General features: G+C 44.4%; 1 protein-coding gene across 11 annotated transcripts in view; it reads right to left on the minus strand.

Annotated features, from left to right (window-relative positions):
- Positions 1–3,520: 3,520 nt before the first annotated feature.
- KIZ (kizuna centrosomal protein) overlaps positions 3,521–24,149 on the minus strand; it is a 51,116-nt gene continuing 30,487 nt past the window's right edge. For 5 of the 11 annotated variants that reach the window (XM_056357847.1, XM_056357851.1, XM_056357854.1 and 2 more), the window contains 4 exons: positions 23,301–23,366; positions 13,325–13,424; positions 5,596–5,639; positions 3,764–5,060 (listed from right to left, as the gene is read on the minus strand). In XM_056357847.1, coding sequence (XP_056213822.1) covers positions 4,903–5,060; positions 5,596–5,639; positions 13,325–13,424; positions 23,301–23,366 — 368 coding nt within the window. In that variant the 3' untranslated portion in view covers positions 3,764–4,902. The other 6 variants (XR_008825067.1, XM_056357848.1, XR_008825065.1 and 3 more) reach the window with 6 other exon arrangements.

A 24,149-nucleotide genomic window follows, 5' to 3' on the forward strand; every position in this document is an offset into this window, starting at 1 on the left:
TTTGTATCGATGGGCAATCAGTTGGTTTTCTGATAATGCTTAAGAAAACAGAAGACAGTGGCACTAGCAAATGCAAATGAAATATGATCATCTTATCTTATAATTACTTGCGTAAACAAGTGCTGAAAAAATTAATACTGCAACAAACATTTCTCTGAAAAGTCAATCTATGTTTTGCTAATCAAAACTCAAACCCTTACAAATATCCTACATCAAAACTCGTGCTGCAGAAACTTATGACCTGGCATTCTCAGTGGAGGAGCGTGCCTGGTACTTGCTAGATGAAAGCACAGCTCTTTACGAACAAGATAGGCAAGGCAGAGGCAGCTGAGCAGGAGGGCTGCTGCTGTGCCAGGGTGTGCACCAGCAAACTGAAAAATACGGAGTCTTTTCTCGTGCAGGAAGCAGTAGCAGAAATCTGCCACTAAAGAAAAATAATCTCGTTGCCAAACAGGTGACAGGCTCTGCTTTACATCCAGTTTGGAGTGGGGATGACCACCTTCCTCAGCACAACCATCTCTCCTGGAAGTCCCCGCCAGCTCCATCAGCTTCCCTGTTAGTGGCCAGAGGCAGCAGCAGTTCTCTGCTCCCCGAGCTCCCAAGTACAGTACGCTTCTCTCTGCAGGCTCTCGGAGTCAGGCTGCACGCCCACGCAGGCTCTGTTTCAGCTCACCAGGTAACGGCACTCATCCGGCATTTTTTTTGCCAGCCGCCGTGTGCTAGCTTGTTTTTGTACAGGGGCACGAGCTGAAGTTTCGCCTCACGACTGCGTACGTATGACATGCAAAAAAAGCACACAGCACCAAGTCGTTGCACGTATACAGCAGGAACAGGGGAAGACTTTTCTTACAGTATTTCCCATAGATGAGTGGCATGCTGATTTAAATCTGTTAAGGCTGTATTGATTACAGTCCCCCTGTCCATCACCATCATCTGTCATCGTCCTCCAGCTGCCAGTATGACAGCTGTGAAGGAGCAGAATAAAGTTGACTGGCAGAATGTTTTGCATCTAATGAGTCTGTGCACAGTAAGAGTATAATAAATAACACTCTGGAGGAACTTGGCTATCGCTTAAACACCAAAAGGGAGATACTGCCTTAGCAGAAGCTCCCAAAGCCATCTGTCATCTGTCATGTGTTGCATGTCTGTGGCTGAGCTGGACTGAGGGAATGGAAAGCACCAAAGACTGGTGATGGGTGCCTTGTATCATGCGAGGAGATATAAAGTGGGCTGACATCAAGAACCTGGAATCACTCAGGAAGAGCTTAAAAGTACAAAGCACTGTGGATTTGATGCACCGTTACTGAGCAGCGAGGGACTTTTTCCACACGAACCTTGGTCTGACATTCACTGAAAAATCACCCAGCGATAGCCTGTCTGCAGCATGACATATCGGTGAGCTTACATTTAGCTGATGGCTAGACTGTCGGGAATGAATGACCACGGCTTAGGGAAGATCAGAAAAAAGCAGCAAGGAGTGATGATCCAGGCACTGGCCCTCAAGACGGTGGGTTCAGACATCAGTCCCCGTACAGGTCTCGTGGGTGACGTGAACAGCCTGCAGCACACAAAGCCTCCAACGGGCTGTTGGAAGACTACTGAGAAGCCCCTAAACTTACCTGGTGGTCCACCTTGGGCAGCAGCATGACAGGGCGCTTGCCCTTCTGGTCATATTGCCATCATGTTGCAGAATTTGTTTTCAAGTGTCACAATTTGCAGGATGGTCCTGCGATTACCCCGCCCTATGGCTCCAACAGCCAAGTGTTGACTGAGGCTGGCCATTGCAGTGAAGAGTTGGGAGCTGTGCCACCCTCTGCAGCAGCCTGGCACAGAGGCCTCGCGTGGTCTCCTGTCCTCCTCCTCCTCCTCCACTCCACGCACCTCCCATCCCTTGCCCCCCTGCCCTGACTGTCGCACAGTACAGGGACTTCTCTGTCAGGCAGCAGTCCCACAGGACATGGGGAGCTGGTGTGGTAAAAATCGGGAAGGGCGGGAGGATCTTGGCTGTTTTTCTGGCTGAGACCATATCAGCAAGCCAGCCCCTGAAGGGAGGGGTCGCAGGAGCCTCAATCCAAAAATAGCCTGTGGCCGAACGGGCTCAGAAACCCTGGCACAGTGTGGTGAGGGGGACGCTGGAGCCTTCCGTCAGGTCCAGCTTTAGTCCTTCAGTGGAGTGCAGCTGTCTTGCCTGACATCAGCCCTGGCCATACACCCACCCCACCCCTTGTGCCGCTGATTTTCTGATTGTTGGAGCATTCGCTGCTGCACCATTGCCAACGCCACGCTGTAGACCACAAGATTCAGCAAGCCAGCAGGCATCTGCAGTAAGGGTTTCTCCTTATTTTCAAGCCTTCTGCGAGCCTTTATTTCATATTCTCGAGCTTGTCTCAGAGACTACATACTCTCTTTATTAAACTGAATATTGTTACCATTTAAAAATTGTTTTTGATGGACTGGGTCCAGAGATTGGTGCCTATATTCAAAGCTGCAGTGCTGCTTTGCAGCCGAGTTTAATTGGGGTGCTGTTTTTTGCTTTTGAACTTATCATAATTATGAACAGATTTTTTTTTAATATGTCCCCTGGTTTCTCCCTTCGAAAGAAAATCTCATGTTTAATGAACTTAATTTTAGATAAAAGGAATTAAAAGAAGAAAATTAAAAATGCATGAAGCTCCTGGAGTCATCCAATTACTGTGATGTCCACACAGCAATGCCAGCGTGGATTTTACAAAGCAAGTAAAAGCAGAAAATCACTGGGGCTCGCCACATGTAAATGCTGCTCTATTCCAAAATGTGCTGAATTAGAAATGTACGTTTTATGAATTTCTTCTTCTTGATCTGTTGCAGAAGAAGATAAAGATCAAACATGCCAGCCCTCCCCGAGCAGCATATGTATGCATACCCAGAATGCTAGCTTTTTTTGAAACCACATCTAGTTCTGTAGGCAAAATACTAGAATACATATGAGCATCGGGAAAGGACGGCCTGTGTGTTCACAGTGCAACCACAGCAGCGGCCAGGCTGGTTCGAGGAAGCTGAGCACTCTGTCACTGCTGAGCAGCTCGCAGAAAAACAGAGACAAGGCTGACCTGGCCATGAATACTGCTGCCAATTCCCGATCGCTGCTGCCGGCCTCCTCAGCCCTGCCGTGCGGAAGGGTTGCAGTCAGGGGCTGTGTCCGGTACTGTCCCTGCTGTTGCCGGGCAGATGCTTGCTCACTGTGAGCAGGGGACCGCAGACAAGTGGCTCTCAGCAGCGAAGAAACGGGACAGGCACCGTATGTAGGGACGCATCTCCCTGCTCGAGGAAGAGGGTGTTTTACAGACAGCCCAACCCTCCAAGGTGATCACGCTCAGGCACCGTGCTAGTCCACCTTCTCCGAGATGCATCTCGGGACCCATCTTCAGCTATTCTCTGAAACAAATACATTGCAAAAAGGCTCAGTCTGGTGGGGCAGGATTGCCGTCAGATAGGAAAACACTTACTAGTTAAGAGAAAGCACACATATAAGGAGGCTGTGTATAGTACTGAGTAATATTTATTTTGTATTTAAATTTTGAGTATAAAGTGATGAGCTGCACTTCAGACAGTGACACTCTCAATACGTACGAGATGATACCATTTATTTCTTCCCAAAAGCGAGTGGGGAAGTCTTAATCATAGAAGTCATCAAATTCGTCTCCTTCTGTGCTGTGTGTTTGTGGGCGCAAAGCAGCCTCTATCTCGGAGCTGCTGTCATCAGATTCGCCCCAGAAAGCTGAGGGTGAGGAAAAAAAACAAACCAGTGTAAAATCTTTTCAATGTTTATGTCATTTATGTCACAGACATTTCACAGCTCTCCTGAGGCAGCTAGACACCATGGCTCATAGAGGCGGCCAGGGTTCTGAAGATGGCAAGCCCTAGGTGTGTGTTTGCGATACAGTGTACTGTCAATGTTGTGGCCTGCGACAGCGGGGCCGCTGTGGCCAGACAGCGGGCTCATTCAGAGGTCCCACTTCATTGTTCCTCAAGGTGGCTTGAGAGAACATTTCCACTCCAAGCAATTTACTTGACCAGCTGCTGCCTGAATTACAGCTTTGTCTATTATGTTCCACTTTCTCCCTCTACTTGACCCTGCGGTGAAGTCAGAGTCGGACCATGACATCACAGATTTGGCATAGAAATGGCAATGATGTCACAAATGAAAAATCACCACTTTGAGACAGGATCAAATACAGGCAAGACTGACTTCAAACAACTGTGTGGCTTTAACAAACAGCTCTGAGAATGAGCAAAGAATTTCACTGACATAAACAGAATCACATTTAAATTCTGAGTGCCTGAGAGATTCCTCAATATACAAGCTTATTTGGCTGGTGGGAAAAAAACCTGAAAAGCAAGGCACACGGGGAAGCGTGAGTCAAGCCCACAGTCACTTGCAGAGCCGTGCCACCTGCCTGCTCCCGAGCACTTGTGGAGGGCTGCTCTTTTTCCAAAGTCATCGCAGTAGCTGTGATGCCCCAGATCAGGCATAAAACTCAGAGATGGGGATTCAGGCGCAGGAGAGAAGGCGGCTGTCATACCTCATACAGAAAGTTCAGCTTGCGTTTGACTGAGGCACTGTTAATGCGTTTGGTGCTTTTGACAGCACAAGCTATATAAACATCTTATCTACAAATGCAGCAGCTGCATCTTTTATCCTACATCCCCAGCTCCCTGGACTGCAGGTTTGCGCTTGGCCGGGAACATCAGAGTGGCACTAGCTGCACCCACCCCCTGCGTGCGTTCCAACATGGAACACCTGGGAGCAGGCTGAACATGCTGAAAGCCTCCAAAAAAACCCCAGCCAAAACAAACTCCCCAGCAGAGAAGGAAACGAGCTGGGGATGTGAGCCTTTCAAATGGCACTGAAGACGCCATTGTTTATGGCATCCTTGGTTCAATGCAGATGCCACACCTCTGCAACAAATCCAGGGCTGCACAGCACCTAAAGCTGAGCTCCAGGTGAAGAGCTCCCTGCTCCCAGCGCTGGCTGCACTTACGTGAGGCTCCATTAGAGGTGACTTCAGACACCGGTGGTCCTTATGGTAGTTAAAAGAGAAAGATGAAAACCGAGGGAGGATGAAAACATGCAGGACCCAAACACCAATTTAAAAGAAAGCCTGCTGACTGGCAGAAAAATATTGCTCTGGATGCACACAGCTGCCATGCAGGCACCTCTGTGTGCCTTCCTGCTGTAACTACGCAAACACACGCACTGCTGCCCACCCGCTCCTGCAGCCCCTCTTCCAGAGGGAAGATCAAGAAAATGTCAGGTGTTTCTTCCCTACATTTTCCTCCTACTTGCTGTTTGCTACTGTTTGATTTAAACCCTGAAGCAAGCATCACTACTCCTTCCACACCATATGCGCTATGAAACACAACCTCTCTGGTCTAGAAGCAGTCATCATCAGCTATATGCTGGCTTCTGCGTTGAGCCAGGGAAATTCCATGCTTTCCTGTCTCCTTATGCCCATATTTTACACAGTTCAATCATATTGTTCCTGGACGTTTTTCACAATATAAATTACACTTAGTAAGACATTGATTTTAAGTAGCATAACATTTGTTTCTTACCTTTGGATCTTATAGCCGTTGCCGTTCCCTTCCTCATTTCAATGCTGTAAAAAAGAGAAAGAAATAATCAGCACAATGTCACAAAATTAATAGAATGTAGATTGGTTTTTTTAAAATAAAAACCTGTGATGTGGTTTAAAAAATATCAGTAACTTCTGTAACTACTCTTTTTTGCCAAGGCTTTCTTCACTCTTGTATCTTTTAAAAGGTCAAGAAATTAACATGCAGCAGGGACACTGGTACAGATGTTCAGACAGCATGAACTGGAGTCATGCCTTGGTAACGGCACCGATTTACACCAGTAGTGAATTAAGGGTATAAAGGATCAGAGCTCTGTCTCTCTTTTGCAGCCTTTCAGATAATGCAAAGTAAGTAAAGAAAAAATCCAAACAAAAATAAAAGCACCCCCCACTGATGCTCGCTGAACTTCCTTATGCCCTTCCTGCCTGGGTACTCCTCCAGCCCAGCTTCTGGGTTCCCATAGCATCACCCTCATCCCCATGTAAATGTGCAATCTCCCAGCTGCCTTTGATCTACCTTGATGTATATGCGGTTGCAATTCTGTTCTGTAAAATGACTGCTCTTGTGTCTAGAGCATCACAGGCCCTTTTGAATCTCTCAAACAAGCTGGAATCATTTTGATCTTTTGTGTGTAGCGTGTGTATTGTGTTGGTGCTGTGAAATAATCACATAGGGGCGATGATGTAGGAGAATTAACTGTTATATTAACAATCCTGCAATAAGCTCTAGAAATAAAGCTTCAGCTTATTTTAATAAGGAAGATCAAATAGGAGGTATTTGTGACATTACTCTGCAAACTGGTAAAATATAAGCAAGTGTCAAGCTGCAATTTGAAGCTGTGGCCACAGTCAGAGCAGGACTCGATCAGCTGTCAAAAATTTCGTAAAAATTTGGTGCATTTCGTTTAAAGAGATGGCAGCTAATACATAATTGCTTAAAGTGGGAATAATTCTAGTGTTCTAATTGCTATTGTGGAGGCATTTGTGAAGGAGATAAAAAAAAAAGCAGAGATGATTCACTGTATGTCTTGTACCACTGTATTCAGTAAGAATTTGGAATTGCAACTGGAAAGCTAAACTTAAAGCAGGGAGAATCTTCATTGCATTACAGTGACCTATGTTACAGAAACTTTTCCTTTTAGATAAGAAAAAAGCTCACGCTGTTTAAATCACATTCTTTTTCTACAAGCTGTGACTGCCATTAGCATGCAGCCTTCCTTCCCTCTTTGCAGATGTACAGAAATTCCCAGAAATAGGTTATTAAACACAGCCAAAGTTCAACCAAGCCACCGAACCAAGGCTCAAGTACTAGCAACAAGTTATTAACTTATTATTTAAATACGAAACCTTAAATTTTTAGCCTTCAAGTGTTTATCTGACGTTTTGTTAGCATGCCATCCAAATGCTTTTCCGTTTCATTTGGAGTAAAACCCCATGTGGCATTACGCTTCAACTTCTTGTTCAAATCCGTTCACTGGACGGTATCCCCAGCAAGTATTTTAGGTCAGAGCCTCTGGGCTGAGTCCTGCAATACACCGATCGCCCTTAACTCCTGCTCCCTTTTGGTGAGGTTTCATGACCCTCAGCAGTTATCAGGAGGTGCTCCACGTACCCCAGGCTTAGCCCATATAAATGTGCTCGAGAGGCTGCAACTCCGGCGGCTGCATCATTTTTCCCCAGGGTGTAGAGCGAGAAGCCACTTGTCGCTGAGCTGCACACATTGGGAGGTGATTCCATGGCAGACCGCACGAGAACCATTTTATCTTCAAGTGGTTCAGTGGGGCAAGGACTGCCCCAGCCTCCGTGGTCCTCTGGCACAGCTGGAAGCATGGCAGGGTGCTCCAGCTCCGGCTGAAGGCTGGTGGTCTGATGGAGAAGGTGCAGGGGATGGCGACCACTATGGCTGTAGGAAGTTCTAGAGACCTTCCCTCTTCAGCCCCAGCTTCCCACAAAGGTAAAGGTCAATGCTGACGGGACAAGGGTGAAGACAGATGGTCATCCTCCACCCCAACCCATCCAGCTGCTGGGGCTCGTCCTCCTGGGGCTAACCTACTACGCGTGGAATGGGATTTGCAGCAGAAGAGCATGGAGCCGCAGTGCTGCACGCCGAGAGCTGGGCACTGGTGTGACACAGCAGTGCGTGGAGAGAGGTGGGGAACGGGTGTCAGCGAAGGCCTGACATGAGCACTGCTGCCACAGAGACATGTCCGGCGCCATACGGGAAACGGAACTGGGGCATCAGAAAGGCCAGACTGGAAATCACAGCTCCGCCAAACCAAGCCTGGAAAATGCTGCAAGATAGCTTTGTCACAGGGAATAGAATTCCTGATTATGTCTAAAGTGTTACTCAAGGCTGATAAACTGCAAGAAGACCTCTACACTACAAAACATTTGTATTCAGAAATCAGAAAACTCAATCACCAAAGTTATCATCTGGTATATACTGAGCACACAATACAATAACCAAACAGACCTCCACTGAGAAATTTTAGGAGCATAAATGAAGTAAAAGGCCGGTTTCACTGCCTTGACTAATCCCCCATCGTGACCCATCAATATCCATTTACACATTTGCTTCTTCCCTAAAATAATTCCAAACTGAACCCAGGCTCTAACAAAGAAAAAACCCAAACCAGTTTAACTTCAAAGGGCCTTTTAATCTCTCCTTTACTCCGGTGAAACGGCCTTTTTGTATTGAAAATGTCTGCACAACAATAAGAAATTAAAAAGCTCCAAGAAAATATTTTTCCTTCCATAAAGAAAATTAATACTAAGAGGAAAATACCAGACCAACAAGAGCCAAGTTAATAGAGGCGGCTCACTGAAAAACAGCAGAAAGCGTTTACTTGAGCCTGAGCTTTTTGCTAAAGCACCTGTTGAACCTCTACGTTTTAGAGTCAAGTGAAAAAAGACACCCAAATACCGGGGGGTGGGGGGGTGGGGCGTGGGGGGAAGAAAAGAAAGAGACACAAAGAAAGCTACCCAAACATCAAGGGGGAAAAAACACCAAAAACCCCCAACCAAAAACCACTGAAGCACCAAGAGAAAAAAAACAGGACCCAAATGCCAGGTTTTATCAGAAAAACAAACAAAATGCAGAGTGCATCAGCCTTGGGAACACTGATACTCTGGCTAATCCCGTCAGAGGCTCGAAGCCTGCGTGCCTCCGCCTGCACATGCACCGCTGCGGCAGCACACCACGGACAACAAACCCAGCGTTCCTTTTGCACAGGGTGCTGCTTGTTAACCCTCAGCAAAAGGAGAGAGGAGGCTTCTTCCCGGCAATACGTGAGGATGCGGGGTGGCAGATCCATCTTGAAAAGCATTTTTCGAAAACATCTAAAAGCCTCTCGGCAGTAAGCGAGCCAGACAGCTTAGTGGCAGTGCCTGCAACGTGACAGTCTCGGCTGAGCATCCCCCGCGATCACACACTCTCCTGCCAGCTCCTGCAGAAGCCTGACGGCTCTATCTTTTGCTGCTGGTCGTTTACTAGAAATTGGGCATCACTGAAGTATTCCCCGCCCTGAAAAGTGAGTACAGCCTACAAAATCCATTCATCACTCCAGAACTGGAGTAATAACATTGAATTTAAGTAATCACAGTGCTAATAGGATGACCTTTATTTTAAGATACCAAGATCAATACCGAGCTACATTGAAGACCATTCTCTGTTTAGATACAGCATGCTGAAGAAAAAGAAAACGTTCCTGCCTAGAGAAACTGTTAACACAAAGACTGCATCGCAGCGCTGCGCGGAAACTGTCTTGGAACTGCTTAGGGCATCACTGCAAAAATAAACTATTTCCTCTGCAGTACAAAGGCAACAGATTTAGAGAGACATTGGCTCTCCCCACAGACCATTCCCCACCAATATTCCTAGAGCATCGCCACTATGCCATTACTCTTTCTGCAACAGCTGGATGTTAAGATTTAGGAAATAAAGCTCACACAAATATCGGTAACATCAGAAAAACATGCTTGAATTTACGGTCAGCTTTGTACAGAAGTGGTTTGACGACTGAAAGTACGGCAGAAGGCTAACTCAATCAGACATGGGCTAGTTTCTGGGGGCATCTTTCAGGGGTCTGGAAACATGCTATACCATTTTCCCTTGGATTTCCTGGTTAAATGCATCTCCTGACCACTCCCCAGCCCCAAACCTTTGGAATCTCTCCTCAGAGCTCTGGCCAAAGCGGGCTGTTGCCCCCCCGTCAGCTGGGGGTGCTGATGGGGGACACGTGGGGCCGGAGTGCCCCCCCGACGGCCAGCCCACCTCAGCACCAAGAGCAAAGGTGATGGGCCCTGTGTTAGACATCGCCCCCGAGAATAATTAGAGGATGAGTTATAATTTGCCAATTTTCATTTGCATGTCACTACAAATGTGTTTGGTAAAAGTGACTTTTGACTGAAAAAACGCCTTCAGAGACCAGACCGGATTACTTCCAGAAAACATATATAATCAAAATTTAAAATACTTTACACCGTGTTTATGTCCTGACAAATTAAAATTATTCTTTGGTTCTCAGTTGATAACGCATCTTTAATCTCCAGATTATTCTGAAACAAGACAGCACAAACAAGTAAAATAAACTGCTTGCATGGAAAATTCAGAATTACCCAGAAAATAGTGACCTCCACTGGCTGCATCCATTGCTACAGGACTGCGAAATACCACACACATCGCCTGCCGCCCGCTCTTGCGGAGAGATTCAGTCCTGACTTCTGGTACCTTTTTCCCCAAGCAACTGTGTAATTTAACGCGCTCCTTTCTGCTGCAAAACACTAACTCTTCAAACGCAAGTTGCATCTCCGTGTGTGTAAATACTCTCTCAGCAAAGTAAACGAAGCCAGGAAAAAGTAGTTTTATAGCTAAACGTAGAGCAGGACGATATTTGCAGGAGAAGAGGAAGCTCTGGCATGCACCGCTGAACAAAAGGGAACAAGTGGTCTTTACTCAGAGAGCAGCTTCCTATTAAGACTCACTCCTTCGTACATTATGCCTTTCATCCCCACTCAACCACAAAATGATTTTGCTGTAGGAAATACAATGGCAGAAAAAGATTTACATTGAAAGAATCTTTAATAATAAACTGTTGCAGATCTGCCTACTTCCCCATGATTTATAATACAATAAACATCGGATTCTATTAAGTCTCATGCACTGAAGACATGCACTGAAAAACCGAATATGAAAGCCCTCAATTCTTCCCGTCTCCAGTACCATAATAGTGAAATGAGCATGTATAAATGTGCTAAGAGTATCTCTTTGCATCTTTTATAGCTTGTGTGTATCAATCTGTAAAGCTTATTAAGAAAGTCATTGCTATGCAAAGCAGCACCCAATCTCTTTCTCTTGCTTTTCAACAGAGCGCAGTGTTTAGCCAATAGCACCGGTCCCCTGCCCCTCATTCAGCATTCATAACATGCAACATTTGCACAATGTATCTCTCAAAGGCTGCTGAATAGAAAGCCTTAATACTCATGTAAACAACTGCAAACCAATTACTTAATGAATCAGGCCCACACATAATGAGGTGCCAGACAAAGAGCTATAAATGCATTTTTGCGCCCGAGCCTCTGCTTTAAAGTAAAAATCCCTCAGCTGTAGTTTGGGCTTAACTGGCACATCGTAATTATTGTCTGGAGGACATCAGAGGAAGCCATTTTTTTTATTTAGGTCCAGCAGGGTCTTTTGCGAGGTCACTCATCAGCTCAGTGACAAAACGGCGCAAAGAAGAATTTATAAAAAGTACCACAGCAGCGCTGCGTGGTTATGTTTATTCTCAAGTAGTGGGTTTCGAGACCACTTGTAAAAGCAATAAAGCCCCAGAAGTGACTGCAGTAAGTGGAGCGCTTAAATGTGAGCGGCGAAGAAATTGCATCGCGTCCTGGCCACAAACAAGCAGCCGGCCACCCTCTCCAGCTCTCCGTCTTTCTCACTACTTTTGCCGCTCTCCCTCTCTGCCGAGCAGATGCCCAGCATCCAAAAGCAAGGGCTGCTAATAAACTTTGTGTCTGTAGGGCTGCATTATTTTTGACTCATTTAGAAAAAACTAACTTTAAGCCTTTATGAGTTCTTTTTTCTAATTTTTTTCTTTTTAAAGCAGCATCATCGTGTACCAGCACATGAAGTGCGCTTGCTTCTCAGCGCTGAAAGACATGAAATTATAGGGCAGAATGAATTACTTGAAAATCTATCACAAATACGAATCTGAAAAAAACCAGCAAAAAATACGCATGCCAGATGAACAGCATCTGAAAAATGCAGAAAATGGCCAAACGCATCATTAGCAAGCAGTGCAACATCCAATGGGGGAAAAAGCTTGAAGAGTTGGTTTTTTTCTTTTAAATAAGAAATCAGCTCATTTTAAATTATACAAATTTTACTCTGATGCTTAGCAGTGATCCTGTAGGCCACTTCTTCAGGGCCTGATCCTTCTCTTCCTGCTATCCTGGGCTTCAGTGAATGACTAAATTTTAATGTTTAAAAATTCATCTATAGGAGCACCCTTGCGCTTCACAGCACTAGACAGTACGATTTGGAACATCATTCTCAAAGTTTCAGAAAATTTGAAAAGAAAAAAAAGTGGAAAAAAAAGTTTAAATGTAAGACTATAAGAATTAATCCTAACCAAAAGACTGAATGCCGTTCATCAATATTGTATTACAGCTTGTATTTACCACACTTGAAAAATTACAGAAATACTGTGATTTTTAACACAAAATGCAGAACAACACTTGCAGAATTGGAACTGACCTCATCAATAACAGCATAAAGAAGCTACAGAAAAATAGCAACGTCATATAAACAGGAGTAGTAAAAGATATATCAAAATGCTTTAAAGTCCCTCCCTGAGTACTATTGATGGCAGTCGTCAGCCCAGGGGCTGCGTGGCAGCACCCGCTTGCCGGTGTTCCAGTAAGAGCAGATAAGGATCTAAAGCCCAGCCAGTATTTCATGAGATGGCTGTGTTATATCCTATTTTCTGCTGCTTCTTGACTAGTAATTTGATTGCTGCTGTTTGATGACTGTTATATGCCAAAGATGAACACAAGGAACATCCAACAGAACTGCTCAGAGACCCAAAAGGAAACTGCTGCAGTTTAAAATAAACAAACACCAGAACAAAACCAACTTTTTCCTTTTTTTTTTTTTTTTTTTTTTTTAAGAACAAGCTGTGCCCTTTAGGTACACGTAAGGCCATTTAATTAAAAACACTCCATATGAAAGAAAGAAAGGCATGTTATAAATACCCCAGTATCAAACAAGAAAAAAACAAACCCCAAACCCATGGAAAGCATTATCCAGTTCCAGCTAGTTTACATCTCGGACACATGGAGAAGAAACCCACCACTTTATTTCTGGAAGACTTTATGTTTTATGTCTGCCCCTCTCCTGACAAGCCCTATTGTCTGGCCCCTGAGTAGCCCTACTGAAAGCAGCTGTACACGCCAATTTGTGGTTCACTGAGATGTCAATTGAGTCTTAAAATGAGAAAACAACAGCTGCAAAACAATACTTGGCTTTGGCACATATATTTTCTAAGGTGTACCAAAGTTTAAGATGTTTTATTAGATAAACATAAATATGAACCTTAACCCTAGATCAAGTTAAAAAAATAATAATAAATCAGCGATTTGGTCATTTTCTGTCAGCATTTCTCATTCTACAGAAAAATTTCAAATGTTACAGGATTTAACAACTTTACCTTGAGAAGGGAGGACTTCTTCCATTCAGTGAAGAACTAGTTTCTGAATGCGATTCCTGGCTTTCTTTTGCTTTGGAACTCTTACTGCCAATATTGCAACCTGTTAAGTAAAAAAGTGAAAAATAAACTTTCGAATAATGGTGGCTGGACCTTATAACAGTGTGCAGTCACTAGCAGCAACACACTCTTATTTTCAAATAGATGCACATAACGGCAACACTCTTGGTTTGATGACAAGGTCCAGAGAAGAGCACACACTGCACAGTTATGGCATCCGCCTCAAGAGTGTTTGCTCATGATTAAGTGGAAACTAGTTAAAAACACTGAAAACAAGACTCCCTCAGTATAAATCAAAGTTATCCAATGACGATTTCTTGTGAATACTGAAAGTTTTGCACATTTTACCTCATTTTAGAAAAAACAAACACTGAGATTCTCTTAAGAGCTGTATTGCATCATGGCAACTAAGTAAAACCTAAAGGATATAGATACCTAATTTTTTTTTTATCCCTGAGTTCTCATTTACTTTATTCAGGAAGCAAAATTATTTTTATTCTCCTTCCCCTTAAATGCAGATTATTTTGGATAGTTACAGTTTTCTTGATATTAATTGTTACATCATTATTTTCAACTGTTCTTTTGAACTAAAGCTGCATTTGGGAAACACAGATCTTTATGACTTGAACAGCCAAACACCCAACTATTTAAAAATCTTTTATCCACACTTTCCTTTCTTTCCTTTCCCCCCCTCAGCTCTGCGAATCTCATTTCCATTCTGTAGAGACTGACTTAAAAAAAAGAAAATGAGGTAAATTAATTCATTCACTGGAATTGTACAATTGCTCATCTTTGTACTCATTTCCAAAGAAAATGATGCTCAAGTACAAATCCCACTTTAAAAGGCTACTTTGCATGCATATATATATATATATATATAAATAGAGAGAGAGAGAACACCAAAATTATAAACAAGCCCTATCGTTACCAGCTTCATTCCAACTCAGGACAGTTTAGTATTTCTGTATATCTCGGACACTTCACTTTCTAGCTGGCCATGCATGTTGCCAGCCCTCTCCAGTGGCTCACAGCATTCTGTGCGTGGATTCTGGCGGCACAAATCCTGCACAGTCTTGGGCACTTCAACAGAGGGGGGCATGAGCCGTCTGATGGGCACAGGGGATGGCAGAGCTCAGGCACAGCTGCTGCAGTGGCAGCAGCGCGTTGCTTGTGGAACAAAGTCCAACCGCTTTCCAGAGAAGGCACAGAGAAAAAAGAAATCAAGAATGGGAGGGGAAAAAAAATGAAAAAAGAAAAAAAAAGGGGGGGGGGGGGGGGGCGGATCCCCACCTTTCCTATGATGTACACATGCAGAGACCTGTGGAGATGACGGTGGAGGTCCTGGATGCAAGAGCGATGGCAGCTCAGAGCTGCCGACTGAGCGACATGGGCACATGCTGAGAAACCATTGCCCACAAAGGAACAAATATTTATGCTTGTTTGTACATTACTTTGTGAAAGTACAAAAGCTAATTTAATCTAATCGAGCCAGAACTCCCTGCTTTTCACTCTAGCAGTAAAGCACTTAATACAGCTGTATTTTTCAGGGCTCCCCATGCACGGATTCAAACTACAGCACACGATGTGTCCGAGATCATGTGTTCGCTTCTTGCCTGGGATAGCGGCTCAGCGCCAGGAGGGCACCCCGCCGCCTCCAGAAGCCCACCACAAAGCCAGCTGTGCCCGCTAGCAGAACGCCACAGGCCACAGACCCCGCAAACATTTAAATCCAGTTACGTGTGCCCTCTGAGGTGGCTCTGGTGTGTCCAGGGCTTGCTCCTCGTGTGAAGGAGAACGTGGAACAAGCTGTCTCTGCCCAAATCACCAGCTGTAACCACGCTTCCCGTCCCAGCCCTGTGTGTGCAGAGGGCCACATCCACCAGTTACAGCCTGTCAATGGAGTGAACGCTTCTCCTCCTTCCCAGCCTCAACAGGCAGCGCTCCCAGAGCGGGTGGCACCACATCAGTTAAGCGGCTGCATCCGAAGTGTGCCTCTCAAAGCCTTCCCTGTGCTTCAGGCTAAGCCTGGCACCCCAACCCTGGGCAGGGACCCCACACCTAGCTGGCTGCCAGCAGGGTCCCCTGCAGCAGGAACACATCTGGAATTGCAGGGAAGTGCTGCTACCTGTGCACGAGTAGCTGTGCTGCTGTTGAAAGCTCTCCTTGTCCCTCAGGGCAGTGACATGGAGCCTGTCTTTGATCCTGGCATACTCGCTGCACCTCTCCAGCTGGCACTTCAAACTCCAGGTCTTTGCCAGCTCTACCAAAACTTGAGCTGGGCCACCATTGTTGTGCAGCTCTCCTTACGGCTTTTGCATGCACACCAGCCTCAAAAGACCGTTCCCTCAAGCCTTCCGTGCCTGCACTGGCTCCCCTTCCTTCGCAACATCAAGCAGTAACTCAAAGTACTTGTTCTTCACCCTTTAAGACCCTACAGAGCCCAGCTTTGCCTTATGTACAATTATAATACAATGCTGGGCTATCAGTCCCCACTTCTGCCTTAGTTACACCAGACTGCCTTGCCAATTAGTTCAGTCATTCCCCTTGAGCATCTTTGTGCTGACTTACATCCCACGCACCCTACAGAAATGGGAGATCCTTCTAGGAACTCCCAAGCCCACCAGCTCACCTCCCTGCCATGGGGATTCACCTGGGCTGTGGCACCCACCAAGCGTCAGACAACATGTAAGCAGTCAGCATGCAGCGACTGCTGCTTTGCGTGCTGAGCACCCACCTGGCTCTTACCTCCTCTTACCCCACTCACCTGCTTAATCCCTGCGCCTTCAACATGTCTGCATTGTACGCTGGCGGAAAGGAAGAGTCTCAGTTACAGATGTGCAGTGCTGACAACAAAACCAGCCCAATGTAGGTGCATGGCAATGCTTCACCGCTGTGAGACAGCACAAGCGACTGGTGCAACATGCAAGGCAGAGAAGCAAAAAATATGCTGCCAGGAGAGAAAATGCTTAAGCACTTTGCTCCCAAGAGAACGGCATCATGCCATACAACCCTCACGCAGATCAGTGTATTTCCTTCATAAAAACTGATTGTTGTGTCCAAGGTTAAATGCAACTTAGTTCAAAAAGACACTTTTATTCTGGGGGGTGCATGTGTTTCTGTTGTTTTGCAAGAAGCATCTCACCTGCTGTGCTATGACAGCCAAGTGCACCCTCCCTGTCGCAGGCTGGGGACAGTGAGAGGCCTGCTGTGCTGGAACACAAATACATATTTTTTCCTGAGCGTGCAGCAGAACACAATAGCCCTGGCCAGAAAAGATGCACTGAAAAAAAAAAATAAAAGAAGAAAAGATGGGTTTAGAGCACATCAGCAGTGCGCAGGCTGAAACCCTTGGATAAAAGAATTGCAAGCACTATAGAAATCGTTCAGTGGGGAGCAGTAGCACTGAGAACCAGAAGTGGAAGCGAGGAAGGCCACGGGCTGTGGCAGTGCTGCTGGCAACGGCTGTCTAAAAAGGGCTTCCTAAAAAGCACCTCTCCCTTGGTAAATTCTTGCTACGCTGGGTAAAAGAGTGTCCTGGTTTCAGCTGGGATAGAGTTAATTTTCTTCCTAGTAGCTGGTACAGTGCTGTGTTTTGGCTCTGATGTGAGAACAAAGTCGATAGGACACGGATGTTTCTAGTTGTTGCTGGGTGATGTTTATACTAAATCAAGGACTTTTCAGTTCCTTGGGCCCTGCCAGCCAGAGGGCTGGAGGGGCACAGGACGCTGGGAGGGGACACAGCCAGGACAAGTGACCCAAGCTAGCCAAAGGGACATTTCATACCATATGACATCATGCTGAGGATATAAACTGGGGGAAGAAGGAGGAAAGGGGGGACATTTGGCGTTAGTCTTCCCAAGTTACCATTATGCGTGCTGGAGCCCTGCTTTCCTGGGGATGGCCCAACACCTGCCTGCCCATGGGGAGTGGGGAATGAATCCCTTGCTTTGCTTTGCTTGCGTGCGCAGCTTTTGCTTCACCTATTAAATTGTTCTTATCTCAACCCTTGAGTTTTACATTCCTTTCCGATCCTCCTTCCCATCCCTCTGGGTGGGGGGCAGTGAGCAAGCGGCTGTGTGGTGCTGGGTTGCCGGCTGGGGTTAAACCATGACTGAACCACGGGGTTAAATCCCAGCCGAAACCAGGACAAAGACAGATGCCATTTGCTTGATGTTCTCTTCCTAAACAGGTTTTGGAAGCATTGGCCTCGCCACATCACCAGCTCTCGTGCTCTGGAGACACCCCAGAAGCAACACGGGCATGCAGGCGTGCAGCTGTCCAGACGGGGTACCTGGAGCATCTCCTCAGTCTGAACGGCCAGCCCGCGCTGCACAGGCACAACTGAACAAGCCTGATAAAACTCAAGTCTTTAAACTCAAACTGGGATTTTAGCAATGGGAAGTTCTCAATCCAGTCATTTGAGCCATACTGCAGCAGAACAGGAGCTAGGGCATCCCAGATGACAAAGCTCTCCTTGCAGCTTTTTCCCCTATGCACTGCTTCTTTCTACTCGGAACTAGCAAAAGATCTGAAATACCACTATTAATTAAAAACACTCCACACTTCAACTTTTAATTAATTGTGCAGCCGGCATGGGTCAAAGCAGCTTTCATGTCAGCTTTTACAGTTTTGTTCTGAATAAAATGGGTGTATTTTTTTTCATTAGCCAACAATTCCAGGAAAATACACTGTTGTTGCATAATGAACCAGTATTATTTTGTTCTGCCAAAGAGTTAAAGTAATCTTTAACCCAAAAGATACTGCACCAGCACAGAACTGAAAAGAAGTCATTTTCTCCATGTGTTCCCGCTATGGCCTAGGTTGCAGCATCTATCAATTTACAGCCAAACATCTCAGCAGCTAAAAAAGTGATATGATGTAATTTCCTGCATATAAAAAGACAAGCAAGCTCTTGGCCTTGTACTTGCAACATTTGTATCTTGCTAATTGTATCACCTCTCTTCACAGAGGAAGCAGCCCACATTTTAAACATCAAAACCAGCACTGAAGCCCTTCACTACAGCTGGAGTCCCAGCACAGTCATTGCAGACATCAAACTGTCTTTCTACAACAGCTTCCAAGTGCTTGACTCTGGAAATGGGAAAGGTAATTCACAAGGCTGCTGGTTTTTAAAATGCAGACTGGGAAAAGAGAAATACCACTGTGTTCGTGTGTAGCCCATACAGTGTGAGCAAAACTGGAGTCTTTGACCTAAGTGACAAAGTGTGTAACCAAGTTGTAGAAGCAGTATAGTAGGTATTGCTCTACCGGGAGAGGAACAAAAGCACTTTGTATGCCATGCAAAAGCTATAAAGAGCTATCATCCATTATTTCCAATAAAAATAAATCTCATATGCAAATGGAGGTAGTTGGAGGGCAAAAGACCCCAGTGCTTTTGCAGACCCAACCCAAACACATGTTTGCATCTTCCTCGTGTACGCAAGTGAGAGTCTATGCCAGGAGGAACATTGCTTTTCTATGTGCTTTTTATCACCAATAAAATAGTTAGCAGCTTGGGTATTTCAGCTGTCACTAGACTTCAAAGTCAACAATGCCTTGAAAGGAATATTATCCGGATCAGCTGAGCCTGCAAGATGTGTAGCTTTAAGTTACCTCTGCAATAGTTATTGCATCTGCATTCAGAAGTCCTGGTAGCTCTGGGCTGCCATAGTGCCAGGTCCTGTACCAAAACAGACCAGCAATAGTTCCTGCCCAGAGCAACTTTAAATCTGAACAAGCTCCTCTACCACCGTTAACGCTAATTACTGTGCAGGCTGATAAACTGCAAAGAGTCTTGTGGGATTAAAGGTGGGCTTCAGCTGCCGTACCACTGCCAGCGCACACACAGCCGCGCTGGGACAGGAGGTGGGAGTGCCAGCTGCATACGGGCTCTGAGACACACTGATTTCCCTTGAGATAAGGCAAAAACACTTGCATACAGAGAGAAGGTAAAAGCTACCTGCAAATCTGATAGAAGGATGTGCTCTTTGGAGAGCAAAGAGATGGAAAAAAAATCTCCAAATTAAAACCTAACACTGCAGCAAAGTAGGTCAAATATCAACAAATATTTCCCATCTTTCTTTAAATGAAAAAAAAAAAGATAAATACTCTTATCACAATAATATACCAACATACGAGGCTATCCTCTCAAAAGCAGACTCTTGGATGACCAGAAGACTTAGGAAATCCCAGTGGAGCAAGCCATCCACTGGGAATATTTCTAGAAGCTGCTGCCTCTGTTTAAAGGTCAAAGAAGAATTATCACCCAGAATTCATAACTAAAAAAGATTCTGAGGTCTTTCAGGAACTGTTGAGCAGCATAAAATATCGCCTACTGGAGTACGCAATCCAAAATAATTTAAGCAAAAAGTACAATCTTAGGCTGTCCCAAGGTAGTTCTGTTGGATCACAACAGCAGCAGGAATTACTCACATACAGATGAACTTTTTCCATAACAGCAGTTGTGAATGGGTTGATACCAAGTGAAGCGAAAAGTTGGGTAGACTTATTAATGCCTTTATTAGTGCACTCCAAGTGAAACCTTGGGAACCTTTTAACTTCAAGCTCAAAGGAGGACCTCACTGGAAGGACATGTGGGCGTGGGAAAAGTGTTGGCAGGATTATTGGCTCATTAAAGGTGACCTAAAAAGGAAAGCAGAATTGGATTTGTGCTCTTTTATGTTCCCTTATGATATATAAAGAAGGGCTAATTTTCTTTTTCTTCTTAAGAGGGTTTTTCCTCCTTATTTCTATATTAGAGATTTTATATCTGGAGAGTAGCTGGAAGGTGACATTCAAGACGTTGTGAAAGTGAAGCCTGATGAGTGGAGAGGTAACGGCATTTTTATTCAAATGCTTTATAGCTTTAAAGTCTGTTTAAATCAAAGACATACATGAAGGGGGGGGGGGGGAGAGAGAGAAAATCTGGTTTTGTTAAGAGATTTAACAAAACTGCCCGTTCAATAAAATCATCAGTTTCCTACCCATAAATGAGACGCCTAAACAGTCATCCAGCAAAATAAGAAATAATGGATTTTATCCTTTCTTTTTCATCTCACATTATTCGCCTCAGGAACTCAGGAACAGCAAAAAGCTGAACAATTCCTTTTACATGTCTTCCCACGATAAAAAACAAAGCATCCATGAAGAAAATGAGAATGAGTTCACCTATCTTCCTCTATCCTCATACAACCTGGTACAAAATGAGATTGTTATTAATAGCTAACTCCTCTCTGGGTGAGACCATACACAAAATATAATCCTTTTAAAGTCAATTATCACAACATGGCCTTCCACAAGCTTAGGAAAGAAACCATCATCATGCTATGAGCTACACTGCCCCTGCGCCCCGAGCTGACTACATGTTTGGAAAGCTCACGTGTCCTGCTACGGGGGGGACAGCTCCACAGATGTTTCAGTCCCAGCCTCTGTTTATAAGAGCTCCGGGTGAAGTCAGTCCTCGCACAAGCAGTTTCAGGTACCACCACAGGCTGCCTCTAAGGGACATACAACACTAAGCCAGCCACCACTCTGAAGCCCTTTCCCCAAAGCCACAAAGCTCTCTCTTCCCTCCCCTACAGGCATTAAAGAAAAAATACAAATCTCTCTGGAATATTTACAGAATATTTAAATAAATTTTTGGTTGGTTTTTTTTTCTTCTGTAACAGAAATAAAGGAAAAATAAACCAAAACTGCAGAAGCATTCGTAAAGTGCTGTTACAGAAGACTGCTTGGAAGCACATCCACCCGGCTCTCACAATGAAGCCCATCAGAACCAGAAGCCCCAAGGCTTCCCATGTTGCAAGACAACTTAAAGCCCTTAAACAATGCAGCAAATACTGAAAAACCCCACAAAATTTGTATCGCTTAAGCTTAGAAAAAGTTGTGCAGCAAAACGATTGCATATAGAACGGACATCAAATATCAGTTCATCTAAAAACACAATGCCAAACGCCCAGACAAGTCATTTGAGCCCAAAAGACAACACGCAGAGGTGCTGCCTTTATTTTAGGCACAGAACAATTCCAGAGCTCCAGAGCCACAATCTACAGCAAATAATGACAAGCAAAAAGGAAAAAAGTGACAGGCTGGAAGGGTGAGGAGCCAGAAGAGAACAAGGAGCCCAGAGAAGATCACGGGCTGAAGATGAATCACATCTGAAAGGAGCAACTTTGCTTTCAATTGAGATATGAAAAGCCTCACTCCTAGAGACAATGTGATCGCTGGCTACTGGAAACATGCAGCAACAAAACAGTAAATACAGCAGACTCAGAAAGAACGGAGTTTAAACTGAAGTCACTGGTTTCAGTGTTTAGGTTAGGGAGAGTTTCTCAGCATTTTTACAAATAGGAAGCATGCGTATTCACATGCCCATTCAAAAAGAGAGCTATGGGAGAAGGAGGGAAGGGGGATGTCCATCGTGGCTTGGCTTACGGCTGACACCTGACACAGCAGCCAGCTGCACAGACCGCCGGGGTCTCCAGCATGAAAAACTGCAGCAGAGAATTCCCCAACAAATTCATGTGCAAAACCACAGCTAAAACCACTACTGGCCAGTCACAAAATTCAGGGTGGGCAGAAGCAAACCAAAAGCATTGGCAGTGACAGGAGTCTCAACTCCAGAGCCGGTATTCTTAAAAAAAAACAACCCCAAAATACTATCAGTGATGGCATTAGTTGGAGTGAGCCACCACTCCTGACACTGGTCTTGCTGGCACTCTCTGCAGTTTAGGGAACTTCAACCTCCATCCTCAAATTTGAATCCTCTTAAATTACAAACAAAAATTGAATCAATCCCAGGATTTGTAAAATTTTAGATCAATTTTCAAACGAGAATTGTGTTTTGTTTCATGAAAAAGATTTAAGTGGCTTTTAATTCTTCTAAAAATCAATGCAATTCATGTTTTAAAATATGTTACCATCTGTGACTGAAGGACATTTTAAGAAGCAGGAAAATGGAAAGCATTCTACTCTAGAAATATCTAAGTTTTATTGGGCTAACATAGGAATATTACTGCTGCAGTATAATTCACGAATACAAGAAGCACATTTTTATATTTCAGCTGCAAATGAGGCTCAAAAAGCAGCAGAGGAAAACCTCTGTAGAGAAATGAATTGCTCTCTGAAAGACAGGCTATTTTGAAGCCGTAAAAGAGCAGAAAAGCAACAGTGAGCATTGCATAAGCAGATGCCCTCGCACCTTTCCATCGGAGTACACACCTGCATAAATAAATATTTAGCCAAACATCAAAATTTATAAGGAAGCAGCCCACCACTTTACAAAACCAGGCAAAAGAAAATTGAGACTCATTGCAAAGAGCCCTGCCCTGAATACTAATGCATTATTGATACCCCCGGACCGAAAAGCAGCGACATCTCGGGACCCTAGGCGAGCCTTATACATCTGCTGTTGGGAGGATCTGAACACGTCTTGATAAAACCTTATTGCTAAAAATTTTGTGTTATCAGACAGCTTTTGTAACAGAGGCAAAGGCACGGCTTCCCAGCTAGCCAGGCTTTTCCCTGCACTTATTCTAATGATACACATTCAATTACTCGAGAAAAGAAAAGAATCAAATCAGAAACATCTGTAGTTTGCCACATAATTACTGGATCTTCCCCATGGAGACTGACCTTTGTAACACTGATACTGGGACCTGAAAGGCTAAATGACAGGATATTCACATGGTTTAAATGTATAACACGATTACAAGGAATTAAATAGGCACTGTTATTTTCCATCTTGGTTTATGTTAACATAAGCATGGACTTTATGATCTTATGTTTAATCTTTGCGCTCAGTATGTAGTAGCTGAATTTACTCACTATTAGTGGACCCAAACCACTAAAATGCTGCGTTTTGATTATGTAATAAAGTTGAATACTGGATTCAAGGTTAATATGCAGCCATTACTTTTACCTGTAATAGGAATCTTTTCGACTGTGCTTTCTTCCTTGCTCTCATCTTCACACCAGCTTGTGACTTCTGGATGTGAACACACCATAATGAAACACATTTCAAAGTCGCAGTGATCAGACTGGTTTGTTTGCTTTTAAGCCCTACTCCCTTTAATTCTCACTTTTGTTATCTCTTGTTTATTGATCTAAACTATCCATTACCGTTCTTAAAAGAGGCGCCTACTGTGAACTTTCCTCGTATGCGAGGCTACCCTGCCTCTCTGTAGCTTCCAGAGCAAAGGACAAGCTAACCAAATGTCTTAAATAATTTAAGACCCAATGGGATTTAGGAAACAAACAACCGACGGTAACTCTGCGATCTCATCCAGCAGCCCGACAGCAGCAGCATCTATCATACCGACTGAGGAAAATTAGTTTAAATCAAAGTCTCTGTCTCCTCCGCGGATAAAAGTCGTGTGAATTTAGGAGGCCTAAAGCAGTTTGTTTACATTTGCTGTGTAAAGAGCACTGCAACCTAATTGCCTGTCTCTTCCGGACTTTGATGTAAGGGATGCTCTGAGAGCAGACTGAGCAAGTTGCCGTCGCCGGTTATTACGCCGGACTAATATATTACTTCCTTATCTAAAAAAATTAACTGTGTTTTCACAAATGCGTCCACCTTCTAAGCTCTGAAATGGCACCGCACACCTTGCTCAGCATGAGCCCTTTTACGTTTGAAAATTTGTTTGCGGTCTGGCTTTATAATAAAAGGCAACAAATATATCCCACAATTTCTATACAGTAGGCATTTTTTTAAATACATGCACACCTATAGATCTGTTTTTATTAACTACCACAAGGCTTGCTTTTC

This window comes from Falco biarmicus, chromosome 12 (genome assembly GCF_023638135.1).
Source record: "Falco biarmicus isolate bFalBia1 chromosome 12, bFalBia1.pri, whole genome shotgun sequence".
In the NCBI taxonomy this organism is placed as follows: domain Eukaryota; kingdom Metazoa; phylum Chordata; class Aves; order Falconiformes; family Falconidae; genus Falco; species Falco biarmicus.